Genomic DNA, 24,937 nt, shown 5'->3' with positions numbered 1-24,937 from the left:
TTAAAAGCTCCGCAATCTAGGGGGGGAGCCTTTGTAGCGGAAGCTGCTAAGCACCACCGCATTCTTTTCTATCCCGTCTGCAGCCGGCCGTCGACAGCGCGCCTACTCGCGGCGCCAGCGCCTCCTCCTCCGTGTTCGGGGAACAACGTGTTGTCGGGGCCGGCTCCGGGGATTAGACCTACGTCTGCTCGCTCGGTGGCCCCCTTTTCCTTTTTCTTGTAGAAGAACGCGGGGGTGCCTCCTTCTCTCCCTCGTCGAGGGGAGCTCTCGTCACTCGCACGGAGAGGAAATAAACAGTCTTGCCCTGCAACTCCAAACCTGCTTCACGTCTCCTTTCTCGCTGCCTCCGGCAGCCGACATTCCCGGCCGCTACAGGCTTAAGAGGTAAGGTGGTTTCAAATGGCAATATGGGGTCAAGACCATACAAAAGATAAAAAGGTGAGAATTCCGTGGTGTGATGTCGAGATGAATTATATGCGAAAGTCACATAGGCCAACGTGGTGCCCCAGTCACGGTGATCTTCGGAGACGTACATCGAAAGCATCTCTGTTAGCGCGCTGTTGGGACGTTGCGCTGTTGGGACGTTGGGAAGTGCTGATGTTGCGGCGGTAGAGGATGCTGTCATTCAGCACAAACATACGGTATTTGGCGTCATGGCTGTCAGACTGGATGGCGTCGATGATAGTGTGCACTGACTCATCCCGTCGCGTCTCAATGCACATATCTCTGATATCAGTAAACGCCATCACGCTGCTCTCCAGGTTAGTCACAACAGAATCAGGAGGGTCCACTGGATGACGAGAAAGTCACTCTGCGTCCTTGTACAAACGGCCAGACTTGTAGCTGACACTAAACGAAAATTCCTGAAGCCTCAAAGCCTAGCGACCAAGACGTCCAGTCGGGTCCTTCAGAGAAGTCAGCCAGCAGAGGGCGTGGTGGTCCGTAGTAACGGAGAACATGCGACCATATAAATATCGCCGGAACTTCGCGACGGCCTAAAATAAAGCTAAACTTTCTTTTTCGGTGATGGAATAATTCCTCTCAGGGGGAGAAAGCAGGCGACTGGCATAATCTATCACGCACTGTCTGCCGTGGTGCCGCTGCGCGAGAGCTGCGCCAATACCGTGGCCACTGGCGTCGGAGCGAACTTCTGTGGCAGCAGAAGGATTAAAGTGGGCAAGTATGGGGGGCGTAGTTAAGCAGCCGATGAGAGCGGTGAACGCTTGAGCCTGCTCAGGGCCCCATGAGAATTTGGTATCTTTCTTCATCAAATCTGTGAGTGGCCTGGCAACGTCGGTGAAGTTTTTCACAAAACGACGAAAGTAGGAACATAAGCCGATGAAGCTCCAGATTTCGGTTTTAGAACAGGGCACCGGAAAGCTGCGGACGGCGCGGATTTTTTCAGGATCTGGTTGGACGCCATCGGCGTTTACAAGATAGCCCAGAATGGTAATCTGACGGTGGCCAAATTGACAACTCTTGGAGCTTAGTTGTAGCCCAGCTGTTCTGCAGACTGCGATAACTGCAGCGAGACGGGTCAAGTGGCTATCTAAAGTGAATGAAAAGACTATCACATCATCCAGGTAACAGAGTCAAGTAAACCACTTATAACCACGCAAGAGAGAGTCCATAATTCGTTCAATTGTGGATGGGGCGTTACATAGCCCAAAAGGCATCACCATAAACAGGTATAAACCATCCGTTGTATTGAAGGCCGTCTTCTTTCGGTTCATCTCACCGACAGAAATGTGCCAGTAGCTGGACCGAAGATCAAATGACGAGAAGTACGTAGCGCCACGCAGGCAGTCCAACGCGTCATCGATGCGTGGTAGCGGGTATACGTCCTTTCGTGTTATCTTGTTAATGGGGCGATAGTCTACGCAGAAGCGCCAGGTACCGTCCTTTTTATTCATAAGGACGACAGGGGAAGCCCAAAAACTACTTTATGATTCTATGACACCTTTGTTGAGCGTTTTCTCAACTTCCGCATGGATAACTCTGCGCTCGGTGTGGGAGACACGATATAGGCGTCGGCGAATGGGACTGGCCTCACCAGTGTTTATACGGTGCTGAATGGTGAATGTTTTCCCTAGAGGTCTGTCGTCGAAATAAAAAAATGTCGGTATACGACGCGAAAAGTTGATGAATGTCGTTGGCTTGCGCAGGATTGAGGTCGGGTGCAATCATCTTCAAGAAACGACCCGACATAGAACAGATGCTGTTAGCTGCAGAAGACTGAAGTAAATCTATTCCGGGGGTGAGAGCCGCTATTTCAAATTTGTTAGCATTGGATACGCTGGCCAAGAACATGCCACGAGGAAGCATTTGAGAGCAAAAGCTGAAATTGAGAAGTGGGAGCGAGGTAGAGTTACCAGTGACAGTCACAAGCGTGTGGAGAGTGGCGATGTTTCACTCCAAGAGGACGTCAGCGAGAGGAAAGAGAACATATTGACCATCGAGAACCTGTGGCTGTGTAGCCAAAATGAGGTAGGTGGCTGCCTGAGGTGACAGTCGCACATCCTGAAGAGAGCACAGGCGCGGTGGGGCAGTTTGGTGTTCAGCAACTATCTGAGGCAGTTCTAGATGAAGGACGCTGGTAGCTCAATCGATAAGAGCAGAGCGATTCGACGAGAAGTCCAGGCCTAGGATAACGTCATAAGGGCAATGGTCAATCTCGGCTAAAATGACAGAAGCAGTGTGGTCCTTTATATTTAAGCGGGCAGTGCACAGACCGAGAACCATCGGCGTGCCGCCATCGGCCACACGGAGCATTTGTGCAGCTGCTGGCGTCAGAACTTTCTTTAAACGTGTGCGTAGGCTTGAACACATGTTCGAAGTGCTTGTGCCGGTGTCTACAAGTGCTTGTACAGGTACGCCATCTACTTCAACGTCTATTACACTCCGTCTGGTAGGAACGGAGAGAGGATTTGCAGCGGAAGTCGTTAATGCAGCACCATCTCCGGGAGTGCATTTCTCAGTTTTCCGAGACGATGTGGCTGGAAGCCACGGGGGACGAGAAGCGCCGTGGCTGCGGCGTACTGGACGATAGGTGACGTATTTGCGGCGAACGAGACTGGTGCCCACGTGGTGAAGGCGAGCGGCTGTACCATGTGTTCCGAGAATGGTCAATGGCAAGGGACTCTTCGGCAGGTGAAAATGTGCGGGTGGTACCGCGGAAACGGATCATATTGGTTGTTGCACGAGGTGCCGAAGACCATGTGTTGCGGCAGTAACGCGCAACATGTCCAACGCGGTGGCAGTTGAAACATATCTGGCGGTCATCTGCAGTTCGCCACTCAGCTGGGTTTCCAGTACGTGGAGAAAACTGTCGCTCGGAGGAGCGCATCGCGAAAGGGCGTTCACTGACTCTGGGGCGTGGTGACATGGCACACGGAGTGCACTCCGATGTTTTCAAGCTCCTGGTGCACGATGGATTGAACATGAATAACAGTAACAGGAGTGGTATCAGTACTGCGCGAATTGAACGCCGAGGGCGCCATTGCTTCCATTTCGCGACGAACAATGCGGGTCAGGTCTTCCGGCGGCGACGGTCGTTGTGGTGTAAACTGGTCCTCGAAAGTCGATGTTGCAGTGGTGTTAGGAAGTCGGGCGAATGTTTGCAGAATGCGGCGACTTTTTACTTGCTCGAACTGACGACACTCTTTAATGATCGCGTCCATTATGGAACAGGTCTTGTACAGCAGAAGATTGAACGCGTCATCGGCAATCCCTTTCAGGACATGCCTTACCTTGTCACCTTCTGTCATGTCATTTTCGGCCTTTCGACAGAGGGCCAGCACGTCTTGAATGTATGCGAGGTATGATTCCGTTGGGGAATAGGCACGGCAGGGCAATTTTTCTTGGCGGCAATCTTACGACTGGCGGTTTTGCCAAAACCTCTCGCATCTTTTTTTTTTTTCATTGGTCCCAGCTTGTGAGCTCTTCATTGTTTTCGTACCACACTTTCGTCGTGCTTCTCAAGTAAACAGCACATTTGCCAACTGAAGTGTGGGATCCCATCTGTTCGGTACACTGACTCGTTCGAACATGGCCAACCAATCGTCAACGTCGACGCCATCGGTCACGCAGAATGTACCGGGATCCTTCAGTGGCATGAAAACGTATGGTTTCAATGCCGAGTTCGTCGGAGACTATGACGTTGACGCGGAGGGCTCAGCATTGGCCATAGCTAGAAAACCGATGCGGCGTCCGCTGCGGAGCACGGTTGCCCGATGATTACCCAGCACCTCCACCAATATGTTACGGGGTCAGCGACTTCTGTATAAACGCAATTACAAAGGAATAACCTCAGGCGAGAACCACAATGGCTGATTGGCACACTCGCATGCCTGTCAGCTGATTCTGTCCGTCATCTTCCTTTACTTCGTAACAATATATTTCGGACTAAGCCGAAGACACAACAAAACGCTCATATGAATTTCTTGGATCTTAGACATCAATGATATTTGATTGCTTTCAGTATGACCAGAACGGGCAGCTCGATCGACCCGTTTATTGCCAATTATTCCTCAATTCCGCTCTCCACAACTGACGCTGCACGGAAACTCCGCCTGCTTGCTCACTAGCGCACCACGTCAAAACGAAATGAACCGAATTTCCCGCACGCACAAATATATACCTTAGAATCTACTCTCAGACTTCAAATTCCTTCTGGACTTGGCCAACGAGACGCTACTATTCAGTGCAGGTTATGGTTGGATGTCGAATTTCCCAATGCGTTCGTGTACCGCATTGCAGCATGTGACCATTGCGGCAGTGGCAAAACAACTTGGCATATTCTGTGCGAATGCCCACAGTACTGCTCGCGTATGCACAGCTTTAGTCATAGCAAACATAGTAGACACTTAGAGGTGAACTCTCCCTTCAACTATCTCCTACCTTCGTGCAGTGCCTCTTACTTGATAGATATGGCCAATGATAGGTTACCAGTCCAGAATAACGTACCGACTTTTCTATGGAAAGGTTTCATAACTTGAAGAGTCACGTTTTCATCCTAAGACCGGCAAGTCCTGCACAATTTAGCCATTCTTGCTTATACTTCCCAAAGACGTCACACTTCTCGACAAGAGGAAATACTTGAAGGGGGAGTACGTTTCTGTTTTGTTTTAGCGCTTGCTAACGGCACGCGTAGATAGTTAATACGCAAGGATAAGCTTTCTTGCGATGCAGTTATTCTTTCCGTCGAGTAAGCGCTTCTGATTTTCAGTTTACTGTTACTAAAGTCTCAATGCTCATTAAAAAGCGCCGTGAATCAGAACCATATACATCAGCTTTCGGTTCTTAAGGACGAGTCAAGTGCTGGCCTAGTCGTCTAAAAATATTCTTAGAATGAATTCATTTGTACTGGCGCTTTTTTTCTTCGACATATATAGAATGAACAACATTGGCATCTATGAGGACCACGCTAAGACGTGATCAGCTGCCGTTCACACCGCGCTTTCATTTTGCTGCAATGCAAGGGGCGTTTGAGCACTTGACTTACTATTGGAAACACTCCTAGAGCTCTTCGTTTAGTCACAGTTGCGATGTACACCATCCGCTTGTGTAATGTGCTGCGTGCCCATATACAGCTTCACAATTTGTTGATGTTGTGTCTGATACTGTAGGCGAATAATTATGTATTCAGCTTTAAACCACCTACTCATTGTACATTTCACGTGGTGTGCCCCCTTGTGATAATCTAAGCGTCTGCCTAGCAATATTACATCTGCGTTTTGGACCCCTTGCCAACCTAAAAATTGATAGCGTTTTCTTTCTGTTTGAAGCAACATCAAACATTTGCATAGCTCCAGAATGGGATGCAAGGGCTCTTTATGCGAAACAGCGCGGACAATAGGACAAAGAACGCACGTGACCTAGCGATCAGCATCAACCCATTTCTTTACTGTGAAGAAAGAACGAATACAGGCAGACGAACGAATATGAAAAGACAGGACCCAAGTGATACCAGCTGACCGGCGGCTAGCGTTACGACCATTTGGGCTAAGCGTTTTACAAAATACGGCAAAATCACATTTATGGCAAACGTAAACAAAAAGAAGAAATGATGAAAAGGATGACGTCGCGATCGTTACGAAATTAAAAAATATTTAAAACAATAAATTCATAAATCTACAGATGCAAAGAACGAGGATCTAACAAAAACCGTTATAATCAAATTGAAACAATGCAAAAAAATGCAACCCCAAGCCATTAAACAAATTTAAAAACATAAAACACAAATTATCTGACAAGTTTACTCTTCACAAGCTAGACTTAATGTATCTTTTTCTTTTTCGGAGAGTGTTAATAAGTGCGTACTAATACAATATGCTTGCCTGTTCTGAAGTTGCTCCCCTTTTTAGCTAGATATGGGTCTTTCTATTTCCTTTGCCATAAAATATCAACAAACAGGAAGTGTGCAAGTGCATCTAAAAATGTGAGCAGCTTCTCCAATACTGTGGAGCAAAAGGAGGCACAGCTCGCAAGATCAGACCCAGAGGTAGAGCTCGCGCTCGTAGGTCTTAATTGGCAGCTTGGTGGCATTAGATAGTGAATTCCTGTCCTTGGGTTCCCACCAATTGTTCTCATGAACCCTTGTCCTATGTCTTTTTCAATAAAGTTGTTCTTATTATTGTTGGTCTTCTCTTTCGTAGATTCAAGAAGGCTCAACCCCAACCCTTTCAATCATTTATGAACCGACCACCATATCTTCAGTCATTCATGGCGTTCTTTGCATTTGCTTACGTTCTCACCACATATTAAAAAGTCCCTAACGAAATAGATTGTTATGACGACCCACCAAGTCCCTCGATCGAGTTATCTGCATTTGCGCCTTTTCTTGATATTTATTGGCTCGACCTCATATCTATCTACTTTTTCAATCAAAAAATCAGTTGATAACATGTGCTGTGTCCTTTTGTACTTCCTCTAGGCCTATATGCTGTTTCTCCACAATGTTCACTAACCAACACGCCCTCCAAAGAACGCTAAAGATTTGATACTCACTCCAACCCTAATCTCTTATTTATATCATCTATCAGAATGTGCAACGCGTATGTTTCGTTCACAGTAAGAGGCACCGACAGGGTGTAATATTCTTCAGCGTGATCTTGTTTAACTTGTTGTGTCGGAACAGTGAATGAAAATCAAATACAGGTTTATTTTGTGCTTTCTACCTGAGCCTTCTGTGTATTTCACGTCACTATATCTTTATTCGTCAACAAGTTGAAACAGTGTTATAAAGTTGCGCATTTCTGGTCTGTTGCAATTTTCTATACCTTTCGTATTTCAATTATTTATGTTTCTTGGACATGATGCTGTTTCTATTCATTCTGCCACATTTCATAAACTATTCTGTACTTTCATGCCTATCACATCGATTCTCTGACCAGTGAATTCGCATCATACATTCTCCTGTACGGCATCTGGAACACCTCATGTGCACTATATCTTAAAGTCGTAGCTCCTCCTGGAGCTTTGTAGGTGGAGGTAGGAAAACTGAAGCAATGCATTTTTCCACACGCTGCAGAGAGGGAAGTTGAAGAAATGGAGTAAACATCAAAAACTAGATATTTTTATTCTGTGAGTAGAAGTAAAAAAAGATAGGATGCACAACTATAGCTGGCACCTTCAATCTTTGCAGGATTTGGAACTTAAGTTTTCTGCAAATTCTGGCACTAAGTTGGTTCAGCTCTCTATATCTTAGGGAAGGCACCTGAGCACTAAGATTCTATTCCAAACGTACCAAAAGGCCCGCAATTTCTAATAGCCACACAATGTCTTCTGTGGAGTACACTGGAAATTGAGTAATCGAGAGAAAGAGCATGTGCAGGTTTTGCCGTTGGTCGAGGATACACTTCAGAAAAAAAAATACATTTGACTGCGCGTGTGAAGTAGCATATAATTGATGTGATCTAATAATAATGGGTGAGTGTATTTTCACGCAGTCAATGTTTTACATAATATTATGTCGCTGTTAATTTTTATCCAAAATGTAAAGTTGAGCTGTTTCACATTCCCTATGTTGTACCTCTACTTTTCTGTACGTCGACGTTGCCCTATGTTCCAGCCAGAGTTACTAATGTATGCTAAGTATATAAACACTTGCTTCCTTGACCTATATATACCGAAACTTAGAAAAAAATTAATTCATTTCCCAAAAATGATTGCTTCTGCGACCTCAGAAAACACAATAAAGCTTTTATTAAAAACTCTTTAGAACAATGGCTTTGGAGCCATTCACCCATTTTGACACACTGCGAACGAAAACATTTGCGCCTATTACTGTCATAAGAAAGTTCCTGCACACCCAATAACTAACGAACAATCGACAAAAATATCAGCAGCATGGAGAAATATTTCACTATATATTACTTATATTTTCGGCGGTATGGCGCTCAGCAAGCGAAATGGTCATTTTGTGACTGCGATCACGTGGCTATTTCCAGCCCATTGATCACGTAGACCTGCATGTGACGAGGATAGATCATCACAAAAACGCTTAGGAGGTGCTACCTTTTTTACATAAAACAAACTCTAGTTGCATTGAAAAGTTTCTGCGTCCTTCGTTTAGGATACTGGGTATATATGGGCTCAGATAATCATTAAACTTGGAAGAGCTCTGAGATAAAAAAAAACACAAAGCATTCATCCAAAAACACCAGTTTAACATATGGCGGGTCACCACTTTAGCGGCGAGAGAAGAGAGACGTGAGACGGCGTTGAAGGCGCCCGACGGCGCTGTGCCGATCTCGCCACTTCATTGGTTGATTTGTGGGGTTTAACGTCCCAAAACCAACATATGATTGTGAGAGACGCCGTAGTGGAGGGCTCCGGAAATTTTGACCACCTGGGGTTCTTTAACGTGCACCCAAATTCTGAGTACACGGGCCTACAACATTTCCGCCTCCATCAGAAATGCAGCCGCCGCAGCAGGGATTTGAGCCCGCGACCTGCGGGTCAGCAGCCGAGTACCTTAGCCACTAGACCACCGCGGCGAGGCCTCGCCACTTCATTCCACGCCTGAAGCAGAGCCGTGGTGGCTGTCCACGTTCGATACGCACAGTGTGGTAGCTTGTTTTAATCCTCGCGAAGCTCGAGCTAGCATCAGCTGCGCGAGAAGCGCGGCATAGTTATCAAGAAATGATGATGATAATGGTGATGGCAATACAAAACTCCAACAAGGACCAGGCAGCATATGAAAAAAGAATATTCGAATTCTAGTCTAAAAGGTTGAACATTTCTCTGACTTGCGCATAATTTTAGTGTGTACACGGGTTAGGAAATTCAGACACGTCAAAAGGGGACTCCTTTTAGATACCAATTGTTTATTCATAACATCCACCTAACATATGTAGTAGTCAAGACTTCGAGCCCCTTTTAAAAACTTCTTCGGCACCAAAATCTAGTAATGGATAATCTTCCTTCAGGTACAACACCTTGGGGTGTGAAAACAGTGGTGATACATTTCTCGAGCATCTGTCAAAAAATGAAAATCAGTGTTAAGTACTTAGCTCAAATTAAAATATGATAGTACTCCCTAGAAAAAAAAATCTTGTGGCACACAATGCTTTAATAGAGTGTGTCCATTTTTTTTTCACTGGCATAAGCACCGTGACTTGCCAGCGAGAGAGCCTGAACCAGGGCCACGTGTTATTGTTTGTGTTTTAGCATGACAAGGGGGTGGAGTGCTTCTATGGAAGTCACTCAACACGTTATTTGCTCGAATGCATGAGCGTATATCAGTTTTTCGTTGCTTTATATCTTGACAAAATATTTGGTATTGGATATTTACCTTATTATTCGATGATTTCAGCTCCCTTTCGGCACTGTTCAAATTGAATTCATATGGTGAAAAAATTTCATTATTGTCACGGAGCCGTTTATATGCAGGCTATTTTTTATAACTACTACTATATAACCGACATTATTACTAATAAACAAAGCACCTGACGCACCATCTATATAGGAGAAAACAATCGTGGTGGCAGCCACTGTGCGCTGGTTATCCGGGTAACGTAGTTCACATGATCTTTTCGATACTTCACATGACAACGATGGCAGTCGCATTTTTTCTTTGCCGAGGGGACTTATATTCATATACGTTTAAAGTTTAGCTTGTCTCTACAACTTTTTACCGTATGCTAAATGTGGAATGTGGAAGTGACCGCTAAATGTGGAATGTTACATAATGGGTACTATATTGAAATATTAATGCGTTCTTCGCAGTATGACATTTCGAAAAGCCCCAGGCGGAAAATGATAAAATATTTGAGCCAAGTAATTTTTAATGATAATATTAGAGAAATAAGATAAATCCTATTCACTTGCTTATCAGTCATCCCCGATAATGTGTACAATTTTTCTATTCTTGAATCATGCGGAAGAACGAGCAAAAATGTGAACCAGTGCGACGTATTGAACATACCTCAACTCCCTGGTAGACAATGAATCCAAGGTTCACAATTTTTCCTCCTTCAAGCTGCAGAGTCAAAAATAAACGGAAATGAGCAAAAAACTATTGTTGTGGTTTCACCTCACGATATCACAATACTCCTTTGAGAAACGCCAAAGTAAAGAACACCTGCAATTTCGACCTTCCATGGGGTTGTTTAAAGTGCCCCTGAATCTACGCATATGGGCCTCCATCATTTTCAATGGAGGAAAAAAAATGTAAGAGGCGAAAATTTAAATAAGCTTCACAGCTTACCACCTGACCTCTTCGAATTTAGACAGGCAATTGGCCTACTTAGTGTAATTGCACCGGTCGCCACTACTCCCCGTCAACCGACGCGTGCTTCGAAATGCTCCTGCCACATTTTCCAATTCTCTCTTTCTCAGTGCTTCTAGGCTATGCCTTAATCTCCCTTCCTCTTCACTATCACAGCTATTCTCCTCTCACACACTTTCCTATTTCACCATGCGCCTTCCTACTTCATAAACTATACAAGGCGATAATATGCTTTAGTAGGGTGTCGAAAGAAGCATCAACCACACAGCGACACATGATTTTGTTGTGTTATTGGGTATTTATTCATTATGGAGTAGCGCCACATGCTTTACAGGCATGATGAGCCCCACTGCTCAACAAATATCTATTTTAGATGCGGAGCATCTAATACTCGAGGCTTGTAGTGCGGCGCCGTCCGCAAGCTTCCTCCTCCTTCTTTTACCATCTGTGCATCCCTTCCTCCTCTACACACCGCACGCGCTTCACTCCTCCACCATCTGTGCACCCTTCCTTCTCTACACACCGCGTGCGCTTCTCCTCTTCACGAACATTCGCTAGCTGTATAATGTAGCGCGCATGCCCCGTCACGCTTCGAGAACATCGGCAGCTGACGCGCGCGCATGCGCCGTTGCGCTTCTCCCCCTTCTCGAACATTCGACAGCTGACAGTGCATGAGCCGTCGTGCTGTATATATACTCAAGGTCGGCGCTCGCTCGCTCAGTTGCCGCTCGTTGGTTGGTTTGTACGGCGCGTCGACGTCCAAGGTCGCGGTGAAATGAATTACAACGAATCCACAAACACAATGATCGACGTCCCTTCGACCAGCGCCGCCCTTTCGCATACGTGTGTACGTGTTCACTCATTTAACACCCCCTCCTACAACCACGTTAACCAATTTAGCCATCGACCCAAGTAAGTCGCAATTTAACACCCCATTTCACAACCACGTTAACCAATTTAGCCATCGACCCAAGTAAGTCGCACTTTAACACTCCGTTAACCAATTATATGCTCCGCATCCTCCTCAGTGTTTCCCCGAGGGAAGCTGCGGGCAATTTTTTTTCGAGAAGAAATCAATGTGCGTTGTGTTGTTCGAGAGTTTCGACCTTGTTCGGAGGTGGCTTGGACTTTTGGACGCTTGTGTGTTTCCACCGGACTTCAAATATGTGTTGGACTGTGTGAAATTCTTTTCTACACATGTGTGCATCAAAGCATATTGCCTAAAAGACAAATTGTATTGGAATATATGACGATAGTTGATTCTATTATTTTTATTCAAGAGAAAAAAGATTCGGGATAACCCGGAGTTACGACCGATTGCTTTTGGGTCGAAGGCACGCGGATTCTGGAACCACCTCGTGAAATATTTTCCTTATCGAGCGTTTTTCCCCTAGTTCTCTTCTTACGTCCTATATTTCTCTCTCTCTCTCTCTCTCTTTTCCGAGGAATAATGCATGCAGGCCGAGCTATGGGAGTGTTTGTTACACTCCCATAACCTAATCTTTGTTACAGGTACCTGCTAATGCAGGCGATCATTTTTGGAAATGTTACACAGGTCATACGATTTACGCAAGTGCATCACAGTAAAAAAAAAAAATAGCGCTTATTCGCCAGCGACCATGTCGGCGCTACCAGCTGATTGAGTGATAATTACACTGATAGCATTCCTCATAGAGTATGGCTAATAATATCATGTGTGAGAATCCTGACCTTTTTTTACATTAAACTAAAAGCTATTACTATAAAAACGTCATGCTTTCCTTCACACTACGTCCGAGAAATTCATGTTTAATTTGTCACACGGAGCTGGAAGGATACCTAATTAGGTGTAAATGGTATATAATGAAGCCAGTCTTTGTTTCGCTGTGTAACCATGTTTTGGCGTCATAACAACTCAATCATAAACTCTCTTACCGCAGAATTTTCCTCCAAATATTCGACATGATAGCGTTAAACAGCTGGAATCACATAGTTTTATTAATAGGTGTTCACTTAGTTGGTTATGAGCAAAGTCTCATCATCTTATACGAAAGAAAAAAAATCGAGACACAAGTAAGTAGCAAAAGAATAAATAAATGATGTGGGCAGAAAGGAAACGTGTAAAAATGGTTGTTTCAGCTACTATAACCTGCAACCTAAGGGTGCTGTTAGCTAGACGATCCGTAATGCCTTCAGTGTCTTCTTGGCTTGTGCTTCGAATGACAGCTTCTCGGAGGCATCCAGAATTGTTTTCTGAAGACAACCAGTACTTCCACGAAAGCTCATGCGGTAATGAAGGTGAAGAAAAGAAAATATATCCATTAACGTTGAGACGCGTTGTTCGGTGAACTTATACCCAGTAGAAGAACTAAACGCGGTGTATCCAGAGTTGGGGCGGGGGCGCACCAGACCAGTGCCCTTCTCCCCCGAAACTTTACACAGAAAAATGGTACAAGAACACAATGTCTGATTAGGGTGACGCAAATGTTCACTGCCGCCTCCACCACCGATGTTCGTACTACTGTCGAGCGAAACAGAAAAAAAACTAATAAAAATTACCTAGAGCAAAAAGGGATTTGAACCAAGTCTTCTGCACGGTAGCCCAGAGCTCTGCCACTGGGATACACCGGTGCATTGAAGTGCGTTGCAAACTGACGCTATTCAGGCTTCATATCAGATAGGAAATCACGTTGCCATGAGTAATATAACAGTTTGCAACGATAAAGGAAAACTCTTTACAAAACAAAAAAAAAAAAAAAACAGCAGGCCTGTCTAAAACAAGCAGCGCTGTCACAGCGAAAGCTGGAAAAGTGGTATTTGAGAGCCTTTTTTTTAACATTCTTTGGGTAGCTGCTACCAACACACTTGCAGGGTACCCACTAAGTCAGTGATAAATATAGGTAGATCTTAAACTTGTGGCTCACACCCACCATAGAGGATTGCCTTAGAATAAGGCACCTTACCATAAAGGAATATGAATATTTCAGTAATAGCGAAAAGAATATTACCAGTAATATTGATTTTTTGTAATTATTTACTGGCAAAAAATATGAATAAATGAGTTCCTACTGAAGGAGCACTAAACGAAAAAAGACATTCATTGTGGCTTCCATCGTCATTTCTCGAAAAAGCGTAGTACCCGCTGCGTATACGTGTAAGGAACTTTTTGCAGTTGTTTTTTTTGTTTGAAGCTTTCTATGCCGTGGGTCGTGCGCCCACGATGTATGAGCAGTAAAAGTAGTAGTAGTAGTAGTCCAGCCGTAGTTGTAGCCACCTTTACGGCCGGACAAGAGGAGCAGCACGTGCGAATTCTTTCAAATTGAGGAGGAACCCCACGCACGTTAATCATAGAAAAAGGATAGTTGTTTCTGATGAAATAACTTGCAGAGACGAGTACTGTTCACTTGATCTGCTATAAACTTGGCCTGAATTTGATCCTCACAAAAGGAAGGTGTATCAGAAGGGTGCACTTTTAGCCTTCTTCGACCAGAAATGGTTGCCACGCTAAACTCGCTGGGCGTAACTTCCTCGGTTTTAGCAAGGTTTAGCGAGTGTTGGGCCACAGTGTCATGAATATAGGGAACTAGTATATAGCCATGAACCATAGGCGGTGAAAGGTGGGAAGTAGACACGAAGCGCAGGCTGTAAGAAAGTGCGCGAGTGCTACCTCTCATTTACTCCTTGAAATGTCCGATGGAGGTCGGTACTCCATTTTGGTCATTATACGATGAAAAGATGCGAGATGAAGGTACTTGGAGTGTTTACTAGATGGACGGACAGACAGATAGACAGATACATGGACGGACGCACGCACGGATGAATGGATGGAAGGATGGACGCATGGATGGATGGACGCATGGACGCACGCCTGGACGAACGCAGGGATGGACGCATATATGGACGCACAGATGGATGCATGCACGAACGCATGGACGCTTCACCGCGCTCATCATCATGCGCTCCGTGAATATGCTGGGATTTTTCGTTCTGCGGCGGACGACAACGAATAATTAGGCTGCCAGAAGCTTTCGTAATCCTCCAGAGTAAGTGTGCTGCGTAGTTTATAGATGAACAAGATCAAGCTTTTGTAAAGGGCCAGAGGTTTCCTTGACCCACTTCTTGCGCAATTCGTATTATGTTACACCTGGTTGCCCCTTTGTTGTTGCAAAATGCTTTATTACTTTTGTAATGCGATTCCCTTCCCGCCAGTTTAAAAGTAGCTCCGAGCATCGACATGGCTCAGTGCTAGAATACTGAGCTGGCACGCACGGGGCCGAAATTCAAATCACCTAATGTCTATAATTGTTTACACTATTCCTATTTTATGCGATAGTGGTTACGGACACCGGCAGTTGCAAACAGCTATGGTGCGCACGCGTCTTCTGTTGTGGTCTCATAACAGCTTTCGTTTTAGAAAGCCTTGTTCGTGTTCCTGTTCACTTATTGGTCGGCAGAAAATTGATTGTTTTTATAAAATAGTATGCAGGTTTAGAATAACAGAGGTTATATATTGTAAAGACTGCAGATTATCTCGAACGTTTTTGTGCTTGATCTCTGGTGTAATTCTGGTGTAATTCTTCAACGTCGTCGTCACAGTATTCATAAAGTGCCCATAACGCGTATGTACGAAGTACCACGCTTTTACGAAGGAGGACAAACAGTGGCATGGCTGACGCTTTGCACTGCACAAAAAGGTTCCAAATTAATGGCTTAGTCTTTACCATGCAACTGCACTTGTAGTACTTAGTGTACAAAGAGGCACCAGAAATACCACTTTTCCAGCTTTCAAATATAAAGACTGTGCTGCATGTTCCCTGCAGGCATGATTGCTGTTTTTGTTCAGCCGTGGCATACAAACCCCGAAGCGACACTCAACCACATCTCTCTGCCCGCCTTCCACTTCAGATAAAGCGGTAGCCACTTTTCGCCCAACCCCCTTCTCTCAAAAAAATAAAATCCTACCTATTCCCATGCGACAAAATAAATAAAGCTCACCATTATATACACAATCAGTAATATATATATATATATATATATATATATATATATATATATATATATATATATATATATATATATATATATATATATATATATATATATATATATATATATATATATATATATATTGAAATAAAACGGTTCAGTTGACGCTTTATTCAAGCAACAGCAAGATGGCGCCGATGAAGAAGAGGAACGGGCCCCGAAGACTGATTATGGTTATTGACAGATGTGGAAGATGCCGTCCAATTAATTCTTACACTAATTTCCCCCGTCGACAGAAGCGACCAGCCTGGCCGAGAATTAGGCTGTAAAACGCATACGATAGGGCTTGAGACGCGAAACGTGCACAATCTCTGTCCCGCGGCAGCGTTGGTCAGTGGGGACATGAACAGGTGTGACAAGGTAGTTCACCGATGAGGTCTGTTTGACAACTTTCTAGGGGCCGAGATAGCGTGAATCAAGCTTCTCGCATAAGCCAGGCGTTCACGCAGGAGTCCACAGAAGTACATCGTCGCCAGGGCGGTAGAGAACGATGCGGTGAGTGGCATCGTATTGATGTTTGCGATCTTCTTCGCTAGCTTCGGTGTTTACACGGAAAGACGATGGCATCGAGCAACACGGGACAGAAACTGGTCGCAAACGACTGGTGAAGAGTTGACGGAGCCAGAAAAGAATGAAACGTCGAGTGGTGATGTCGGTTGGCGTCCGTATGTTAGGAAAAATGGAGAATAGCCTGTGGTTCGTTGAACTGACGTATCATATGCATACGTGACAAAGGGAAGTATGTCATCCCAATTGCGATGGTCCGGTCAGATATACATGGACAACATGTAACACAGCGTGCGATGAAAATTTTCCGTTAAGCCATTGGTTTGCTGGTGATAACTAGATGTTGTTTTATGAACTGTTTTTGCTGCTTGAAGAACTTCACTGAGCGTGTTTGAAAGAAATTCCTTGCCCCGGTCGCTCAAAAGAACAAGAGGGGCTCCGTGACGTAGGTAAGTAGCATTCAAGAAGAAAGTTGCTACTTCCGAAGCAGTTCCTGAAGTGATCGAGACCGTCTCAGCGTACCAGGTCAAGGGATCAACGGTGGTGACGATCCATCTCTTGCCGTCTGATGTAGTTGGGAGCGGCCCGAAGAGGTCAATTCCGACGACAGAGAACGGCTCTGATGGACAAGGAAGTGGTTGTAGGGTCAAGACTGGAGCAGTAGTGGGCCGCTTGCGGTGTTGGCAAAGTGCGCACGAGGCAATATATTTAGCCACCGTCGTGGAAAGACCTGGCCAGAAGAATCGACTGCGGATGCGCTCGTATGTTTTGTAGTAACCCAAGTGCCCTGACGTCGGGTCGTCGTGGGAAGCGCGCAGAACCTCAGTGCGTAGTGCGCGTGGTACGACGGGAACCCATCGGTGGCCTTCCGGGTGGAAAATGTATCGATATAGCACATTGTCCTCCAACTTGAATAGTCAGAGTTGTTTCCGGAGCCTGGCATTAGGGGAAGATGAAGCGCCGGTAAGCCGACCGATGATGTCAGTGCAATAAGAATCGGCTCGCTGGTGAGTAGTAAGTGCTGACGGAAGGGTTGATGAAGGTAGGGAAGAAATGGCTGATATCGACGAGGCGTCCTCCGTATAGCCAATTTGACAAGTGGATGTGACGTGCGCCGATAACTGCGGCAAAGGGCATCGCGACAAAGCGTCGGCATCTTGATGTTGTCTTCCAGTCTTGTAGATGACGTCAAAGTGATAAGATTGTAATCGGAAAATCCAGCGGCCAAGTCGTCCGGACCAGTTTTTGATTGTGGACAACCAGCAAAGAGTATGGTGGTCTGTCACAACAGTAAAATGTCGATCATGTAGGTACGGACGAAATTTTTGGATGGACCAGACAACAGCCAAGCACTCTTGTTTGGTTATCGAGTACTCTGCAGAGGTCAGAGTGCGGCTTGCATACGCGACAACTTTCTCGCGAAAGGCATGGTCAAGCTGGAGGAGTACGGCGCCAATTCCTTGTCCTCTAGCGTCAGTGTGTAATATCGTAGGTGCCCTGCCATCGAAATAACAAAGCACCGGTGTGGTTGTCAGTGCCTGCTTGAGTTTTTGAAATAAGGCTTCGCATTGATCATTCCAATCGAAGGAACCGGTACTAGAAAGGAGCTTGTGGAGAGGACCAGCAATAGTGGCAAAGTTGCGAATGAAGCGGCGAAAGTACGATGAGAGTCCAAGGAAACTGCGTAGTTCTTTGGAGCGAAATGATCGCGGAAAGTCGATGACTGCGGAAATTTTGTCCAGATCAGGCTGAATGCCATCTTTACTAACGAGATGTCCTAGAACTATTATAGCTGTGTTGCCAAAATGGCACTTCTTTGTGTTTTGTTGAAGTCCAGCAAAGGAGAGACATGTGAGCACTCAATCTAGGCGTTGCAGATGATCAGCAAAACTGGAAGAAAACACGACGATATCATCGAGGTAGCATAGACAAGTTTTCCATTTGAAGCCATGAAGAACAGTGTCGATCATCCTTTCAAATGTGGCGGGAGAATTACATAGGCCGAATGGCTTTACGTTAAACTCGTAAAGACCGTCCGGCGTTGAAAATACGGTCTTTTCTCTGTCTGCTTCGTCCATTGGTATTTGCCGATATCCGGACCGAAGGTCAAGGGTGGAGAAGTATTGGGCGCCTTGCATTGGATCAGGCGCATCATCTATACGGGGCATCGGATATACATCCTTTCGGGTAATTTTGTTGAGCGCGTGGTAATCAACACAAAATCGTACCGATCCATCCTTCTTTTGTACCAACACAACGGGTGATGACCAAGAACTCGTAGAGGGTCGTATGATCTTTCTTTTTAGCATATCGGTCACGTTCTCCTCCATGATATTGCGCTCGGCCAAGGAGACTTCGTAGGGACGACGGCGTACAACAGTGTGTCCTTCAGTGTCGATGCGATGATGCGCAAGTACGGTCTGTCCTAGTGCCGAAGCATTGGCGTCGAAGGAGGCCTGGTGTTTCATTAGCGAATTTAGCAACGCCTCACGTTGAGAAGCAGAAAGGTCAGGATTTATCCCGGGAGCAAAGGAGGAGGAAGTAACAGACTGGGCCTGTCGTGGCTGAGCTGTCAAGGCGTAAAGAGAGACCAAAGATACTGGTTGGGTATCCACATAACATGACACTGCAGAACCTTGGGGTAGGAAGACAGGCTCTGGGGTAGGGTTCAGGTCAAGGATTACCGCAGCACTGTCTTTGAACCGCACCAGACTGGAGGGGACTACAACGCCGCGAGATAGACAGCTGCTCGAAGGGGTGATAAGGACGTCCCAATCGGTAATATTCGAAGAAGTGATGGTAATGAGTTGCTCCTGACCCGGGAGCAGTATGAATTCGGAAGCTGTGAAGAAACGCAATGGTTTTTCGCCGACGCGTTTGCTGCAGTGATCGGTCTCGGACATTTCGACTACACGTTGACGGCAAGAAATTAATGCAGATGTTGATGAGAGAAAGTACCAACCTAAAATTTGTTAATGAGCACATAAAATTAAGACAGCGAAGGTGATGTGATGACAAATACCATCAATGAAGACACGTGCTGTACATTGGGCCGATGGTCTAATTATTGCTCCATTGGCCCTAATCAAAGATGATCCAAGGTAGGGTGTCTTCACTTTTCGCAATCGAGAACACAAGTCGGCACGCATAACTGAAATAGTTGCTCCCGTGTCCACCAAAGCCAACACCCGCGCACCTTGCACAGTTACCAATAACATGTTTGACGGTCGTTTAGGAGGACTTGGGTAATTTCGCCGCGATGCAGTTTGCCCTCCAAAAACTGCACTGTTTAGTTTTCCAATCACTGGGCAGCCAGTTGAGAGACAGGCCGAAGTGGTGAAACAGAGCGTCGGAGTGGCGAAGGGGAGCGTGGTCGGGATGCACGTGTATTGTTGGTCGTGTTGAAAATGGGCCCAGGAGACGGTGATAGGTGGTTGGAACGACTGTCGGCATAACGGTAGTAACGTCGAGCACATGTGTCGTCTCGTTCAAAAGCGGCATAACCACGATGTTCATCTTGCTGCCGAAGTCGACAGACTCGGGAATTGTGTCCTCGAATTCCACAGTAGTAGCAAATAGGTCGTGGGGCCCGCTAGGAAGAATGGTAGGTTGGGTTCGGTGGACGGGCGACTAGAGGTGCGAGATGTTCACGATCAGGCACAGGTGGTAGTACTTGAGACGACGAGGGTTGCATTAAAGCGATCTGTGGATACGAAGCGCGTTGGGGGCATGGTGGAGCATGGTGGGTGCTTTGCAACGCTGACATTTCTTCCCTAATAATGCCACGCAGATCGCTAGAGGCGGGTTGAGCGGGAACGTTGTTAGAAGGAAGTAAACTGTAGGCTTGCAATTCCTCACAAATTATGGCTCGAATGATGGATCGGAGCTCCTTACTGTTTTCCAGGGGGTTCTCAGAGAAGTCGGGTCGCAGCCGGATTGACTGCAAGGTATCAAGACGCTGGCATACAGAGACGACGTTGAAAACCGTGGAAGGGTTGTACGCGACGAGGGCGTTGAAAGTGGAAGGTCTGATACCCTTCAGAATGTGCCGGACACGATCACCTTCTGGCACGGTGTCATCGATACGGCGGCAAAGTGCAAGCACATCTTTAATATAGAAACTGTAGGACTCACCGCAATGTTGAATGCGTTCTGCCAGTTTCTTGCGAGCAACTTCTGAACGGACAGTCGGTGTGCCGAAAATGCGCCGGTGCTGGTCTCTGAAGGAAGACCAATCGCGGAAGTCACTCTCATGATTCAGGAACCACGTCTTGGCAACCTGAGAGACGTAAAACTGGACGCGTGCTAATTTCGATGCCTCGTTCCAGTTGTTGTAGACATCTACGTGGTCATAGTTGTCGAGCCAGTCTTCGACATTTTCGCCAGGCAGACCGGAGAAGATTGGAGGCTCTCGAGGGGGGTTGTTGACCAGGCTAGGGTTGGCGGCTGGTGGTTGCGTCGGCGGGTGGTTCGATTGGGCTTGCTCTTGCGCCATGGTGCTCTGCTAGCGTAAGCGACGTCCTGAACGGAGCTCGAGGAGCTGGCGTTGGATGGAGAGGTCGAAGAGATCGGGAAGCACCTCCACCACTTGAAATACAACGGTTCAGCTGACACTTTATGCAAGCAACAGAGAGATGGCGCCGATGAAGAAGAAGAATGGGCCGAAGACTGATGATGGTTATTTACAGATGAGGAAGATGACGTCCAATGAATTCTTACAATATATATATATATATATATATATATATATATATATATATATATATATATATATATATATCATCAGCTTGACTACGTCCACTGCAGGACAAAGGTCTCTCTTATGTTCCGCCAGTTCACCCGGTCCGGTGCTTGCTGCTGCCAATTTATACCCGCAAACTTTTTAATCTCATCGGCCCACCTAACCTTCTGTCTCCCCCTAACCCACTTCCCTTCTCTGGGAATCCAGTTAGTTACCCTTAATGACCAGCGGTTATCCTGTCTACGCGCTACATGCCCGGCCCATGTCCATTTCCTCTTCTTTATTTCAACTATGATATCCTTAACCCCCGTTTGTCCCCTAATCCACTCTGCTCTCTTCTTGTATCTTAAGGTTACACCTAGCATTTTTCTTTCCATCGCTCGCTGCGTCGTCCTCAATTTAAGCTGAACCCTCTTTGTAAGTCTCCAGGTTTTTGCTCCGTAGCTAAGTACCGGCAAGATACAGCTGTTATATACCTTCCTCATGAGGGATAGTGGCAATCTACCTGTCATAATTTGAGAGTGCTTGCCGAATGTGCTCCACCCCATTCTTATTCTTCCAGTTACTTCAATCTCGTGGTTAGGTTCTGCGGTTATTACCTGCCCTAAGTAGACATAGTCTTTTACAACTTAAAGTGCACTATTACCTATCTCGAAGCGGTGCTCCTTTCCGAGGTTGTTGTACATTACTTTCGTTTTCTGCAGAATAATTTTAAGACCCACCTTTCTGCTCTCCTTGTCTAACTACGTAATCATGAGTTGCAATTCGTCCCCTGAGTTACTCAGCAATGCAATGTCATCGGCGAAGCGCAGCTTACTAAGGTATTCTCCATTAACTCTTATCCCTAACTGTTCCCATTCTAGGCTTCTGAAAACCTCCTGTAAGCGCGCGGTAAATAGCATTGGGGAGATTGTGTCCCCCTGCCTTACACGCTTCTTGATTGGTATTCTGTTGCTTTCTTTATGAAGCACCAAGGTAGCAGTTGATCCCATGTAGATTTCTTCCAGAATGTTTATATATACTTCTTCTACGCCCTGATTCCGCAGTGTCTGCATGACGGCTGATATTTCTACTGAATCAAATGCCTTCTCGTACTATATGAAGGCTATGTATAGTGGTTGGTTATATTCTGAGCATTTCTCTGTTACCTGATTGATAATATGAATGTGGTCATTTGTTGAGTAGCCTGTTCGAAATCCTGCTTGTTCCTTTGGTTGATTGAATTCTAATGTTTTCTTTACTCTGTTAGCAATTACCTTTGTAAATAGCTTGTATACTACAGAGAGAAAGCTGATCGGCCTGTAATTCTCCAAGTTCTTGTCATCTCCTTTCTTATTTATTAAGATGATGTTAGCGTTTTTCCAAGACTCTGGTACTCTTCCCGTCAGGAGACACCTCGTAAACAGGGTGGCTAGTTTTTATAACACAATCTGTCCTCCGTCTTTCAGCAGATCTGAAGTTACCTGATCCTCACAAGCAGCTTTGCCTCTTTCCATGCTCTGGCCCCGCCGCGGTGGTCTAGTGGCTAAGGTACTCGGCTGCTGACCCGCAGGGCGCGGGTTCGAATCCCGGCTGCGGCGGCTGCATTTCCGATGGAGGCGGAAATGTTGTAGGCCCGTGTGCTCAGATTTGGGCGCACGTTAAAGAACCCCAGGTGGTCTAAATTTCCGGAGCCCTCCACTACGGCGTCTCTCATAATCATATAGTGGTTTTGGGACGTTAAACCCCACATATCAATCAATCATCAATCTTTCCATGCTCTGCAAAGCTTTTCTGACTTCTTCTATCATTACTGGTGGGGTGTCATCTGGGTTACTGCTAGTTCTTATAGTATTAAGGTCGTGGTTGTCTCGGCTACTGTGCCGATCTCTGTAAAACTCCTCCGCTATTTTAACTATCCTATCCATACTGGTAGTTATTTTGCCTTCTTTGTCCCTTAGTGCATAAATCCGTCTTTTTCCTATCCCAAGTTTCCTCTTCACTGCTTTGACGCTTCCTCCGTTTTTCAGAGCGTGTTCAAATCTCTCCTTGTTATACCTTCTTACATCACATACTTTACGTCTATTAACCAACTTCGAAAGCTCTGCCAGTTCTGTTTTGTCTTTTGTACTTGACACTTTCATGATTTGGCGCTTCTTAATTAGGTTCTTCGTTTCCTGGGAAAGCTTGCCAGTATCCTGACTAAATACCCTGCCTCCAACTTCCACTGCACACTCTGTAAAGATATTCGTCAGATTATCATTCATTGTATCTACGCTAAGGTTTTGTTTCCTCACTAAGAGCCGAATATCTGTTCTGCAGCGACACTCTGAATTCCTGTACTTCCCCTCTCAGTGCTAGCTCATTGTTTGGCTTCTTGCGTATCAGTTTCTGTCGTTCCTTCTTCAAGTCTAGACGAATTCGAGACCGTACCATTCTATGGTCACTGCATCGTACCTTGCCAAACACTTCCACATATTGCACGATTACTAGGTGTGCAGTCATTATAAAGTCTATTTCGTTCTTATTTTTGCCATTAGGGCTCCTCCATGTCCACTTGCGGTTTTATCGTTTTCGGTAGAAGGTATTCAAAATCCGCCAATTATTGCGTTCTGCAAAGTCAACTAGTAGCTCTCCTCTGGCGTTTCTAGTGCCGATGCCATAATCTCCTACTGCCTGGTCTCCAGCCTGCTTCTTCCCTAACTTTGCATCAAAGTCACCCATCACTATAGTATACTGTGTTTTTACCTTACTCATTGCCGATTCCACGTCTTCAAAGAAGCTTTTAACTGAAGCGTCATCATGGCTGGATGTAGGCGCGTAAGCCTGTACTACCTTCATCTTGTATCTTTTATTCAGTTTAATTACTATACCTACCAGCCGTTCATTAATGCTATAGTATTCCTCTATGTTTCCAGCTATGTTTCTGTGAATTAGGAACCCCACTCCCAGTTCTCTTCTGTCTGCCAAGCCCCGATAGCAAAGGACGAGCCTATTCTGTAGCACAGTATAGGCCTCATGTGTCCTCCTAACCTCGCTGAGCACTATTATATCACATTTACCGCTCTCTTCTCCTCGAATATACAGCTAGAATTCCCTCACTAGATAAGGTTCTAGCGTTAAACGTTGCCAAGTTCAGGTTCCAATGGCGGCCTGTAGTGCAGAGATTCTTAGCACCCTCTGCTTCGTTGCAGATCTGACCGCCGCCATGGTCAGTTGCTTCGCAGCTGCTGGGGACTGAGGATTGTGAGTTATTTCACGTATGCATATGGGAGGTAGTGGCCAGATACTGCACCAGGGTGGCCAATCCTTCTCTGGTGAGTGAGTGCGTTCCCGGCGGTGGTTACCGGTGAGGCTGCACCCCAGGCCTCTTAATGCAGTTCCATCAACACGCGGATTTTTTTTTCCGGTTGGGAACTGCGCGGCACCGTGATTTGAGCGACGGACTCAATATATATATATATATATATATATATATATATATATATATATATATATATATATATATATATATATATTTATATATATATATAAATATATATATATATATATATATATATATATATATATATATATATATATATATATATATATATATATATATATATATGTGTGTGTAAAGAAAGGGGAAGAAATAAAAAAGGGTGCAGGCCTAAGCACAGGAAAAGTGGGTTGGTGTAAAGAAAGTGACTTCGTATTCATTCATGCCGCAACAGGAAAAGAAAAAAAGATTCACTTTTTGGCGACATACCTTTGTCCTAGCTTGTGTTACGAGAACCCACATTTCTTGTGTACTTTGTAGAGGCCTCATGTGCTCGTAGACGTACCGTGCTAGCGCTTGATTCTCAAATCTGTTCGGATTTCTGTCTTCTATCCACCGACCGACTTCGAGGCTTCCTTTGATAAAGCTCAGCATCAATGTGATGACCAGCACTGAAGTGTCGGTTGTAGCC

At 45.4% G+C, this 24,937-nt stretch overlaps 1 protein-coding gene across 1 annotated transcript; it reads right to left on the bottom strand.

Annotated features, from left to right (window-relative positions):
• Window positions 1–9,312: 9,312 nt before the first annotated feature.
• LOC142768977 (uncharacterized) lies at window positions 9,313–24,937 on the bottom strand. The gene is made up of 3 exons (XM_075871650.1): window positions 24,736–24,937; window positions 10,430–10,483; window positions 9,313–9,480 (listed from the first exon to the last, which is right to left on the bottom strand). The coding sequence occupies exons 1-3, from the start codon at window positions 24,898–24,900 to the stop codon at window positions 9,382–9,384; spliced, it is 318 nt and encodes a 105-aa protein (XP_075727765.1). The 5' UTR covers window positions 24,901–24,937; the 3' UTR covers window positions 9,313–9,381.

Source organism: Rhipicephalus microplus, chromosome 8 (genome assembly GCF_043290135.1).
Source record: "Rhipicephalus microplus isolate Deutch F79 chromosome 8, USDA_Rmic, whole genome shotgun sequence".
Taxonomy (NCBI): domain Eukaryota; kingdom Metazoa; phylum Arthropoda; class Arachnida; order Ixodida; family Ixodidae; genus Rhipicephalus; species Rhipicephalus microplus.
Note: the sequence above shows the minus strand (reverse complement) of the source record. Positions and strands in the feature narration are given on the sequence as shown.

Coding starts and splice junctions, on each gene's coding strand:
- LOC142768977 (XM_075871650.1), bottom strand. CDS start 24,900: ATGCTGAGCTTTATCAAAGGAAGCCTCGAAGTCGGTCGGTGGATAGAA. Junction 10,484..24,735: donor TAACACAAGCTAGGACAAAG/GTATGTCGCCAA, acceptor TTGACTCTGCAG/CTTGAAGGAGGAAAAATTGT. Junction 9,481..10,429: donor TTGTCTACCAGGGAGTTGAG/GTATGTTCAATA, acceptor ATTTTTTGACAG/ATGCTCGAGAAATGTATCAC.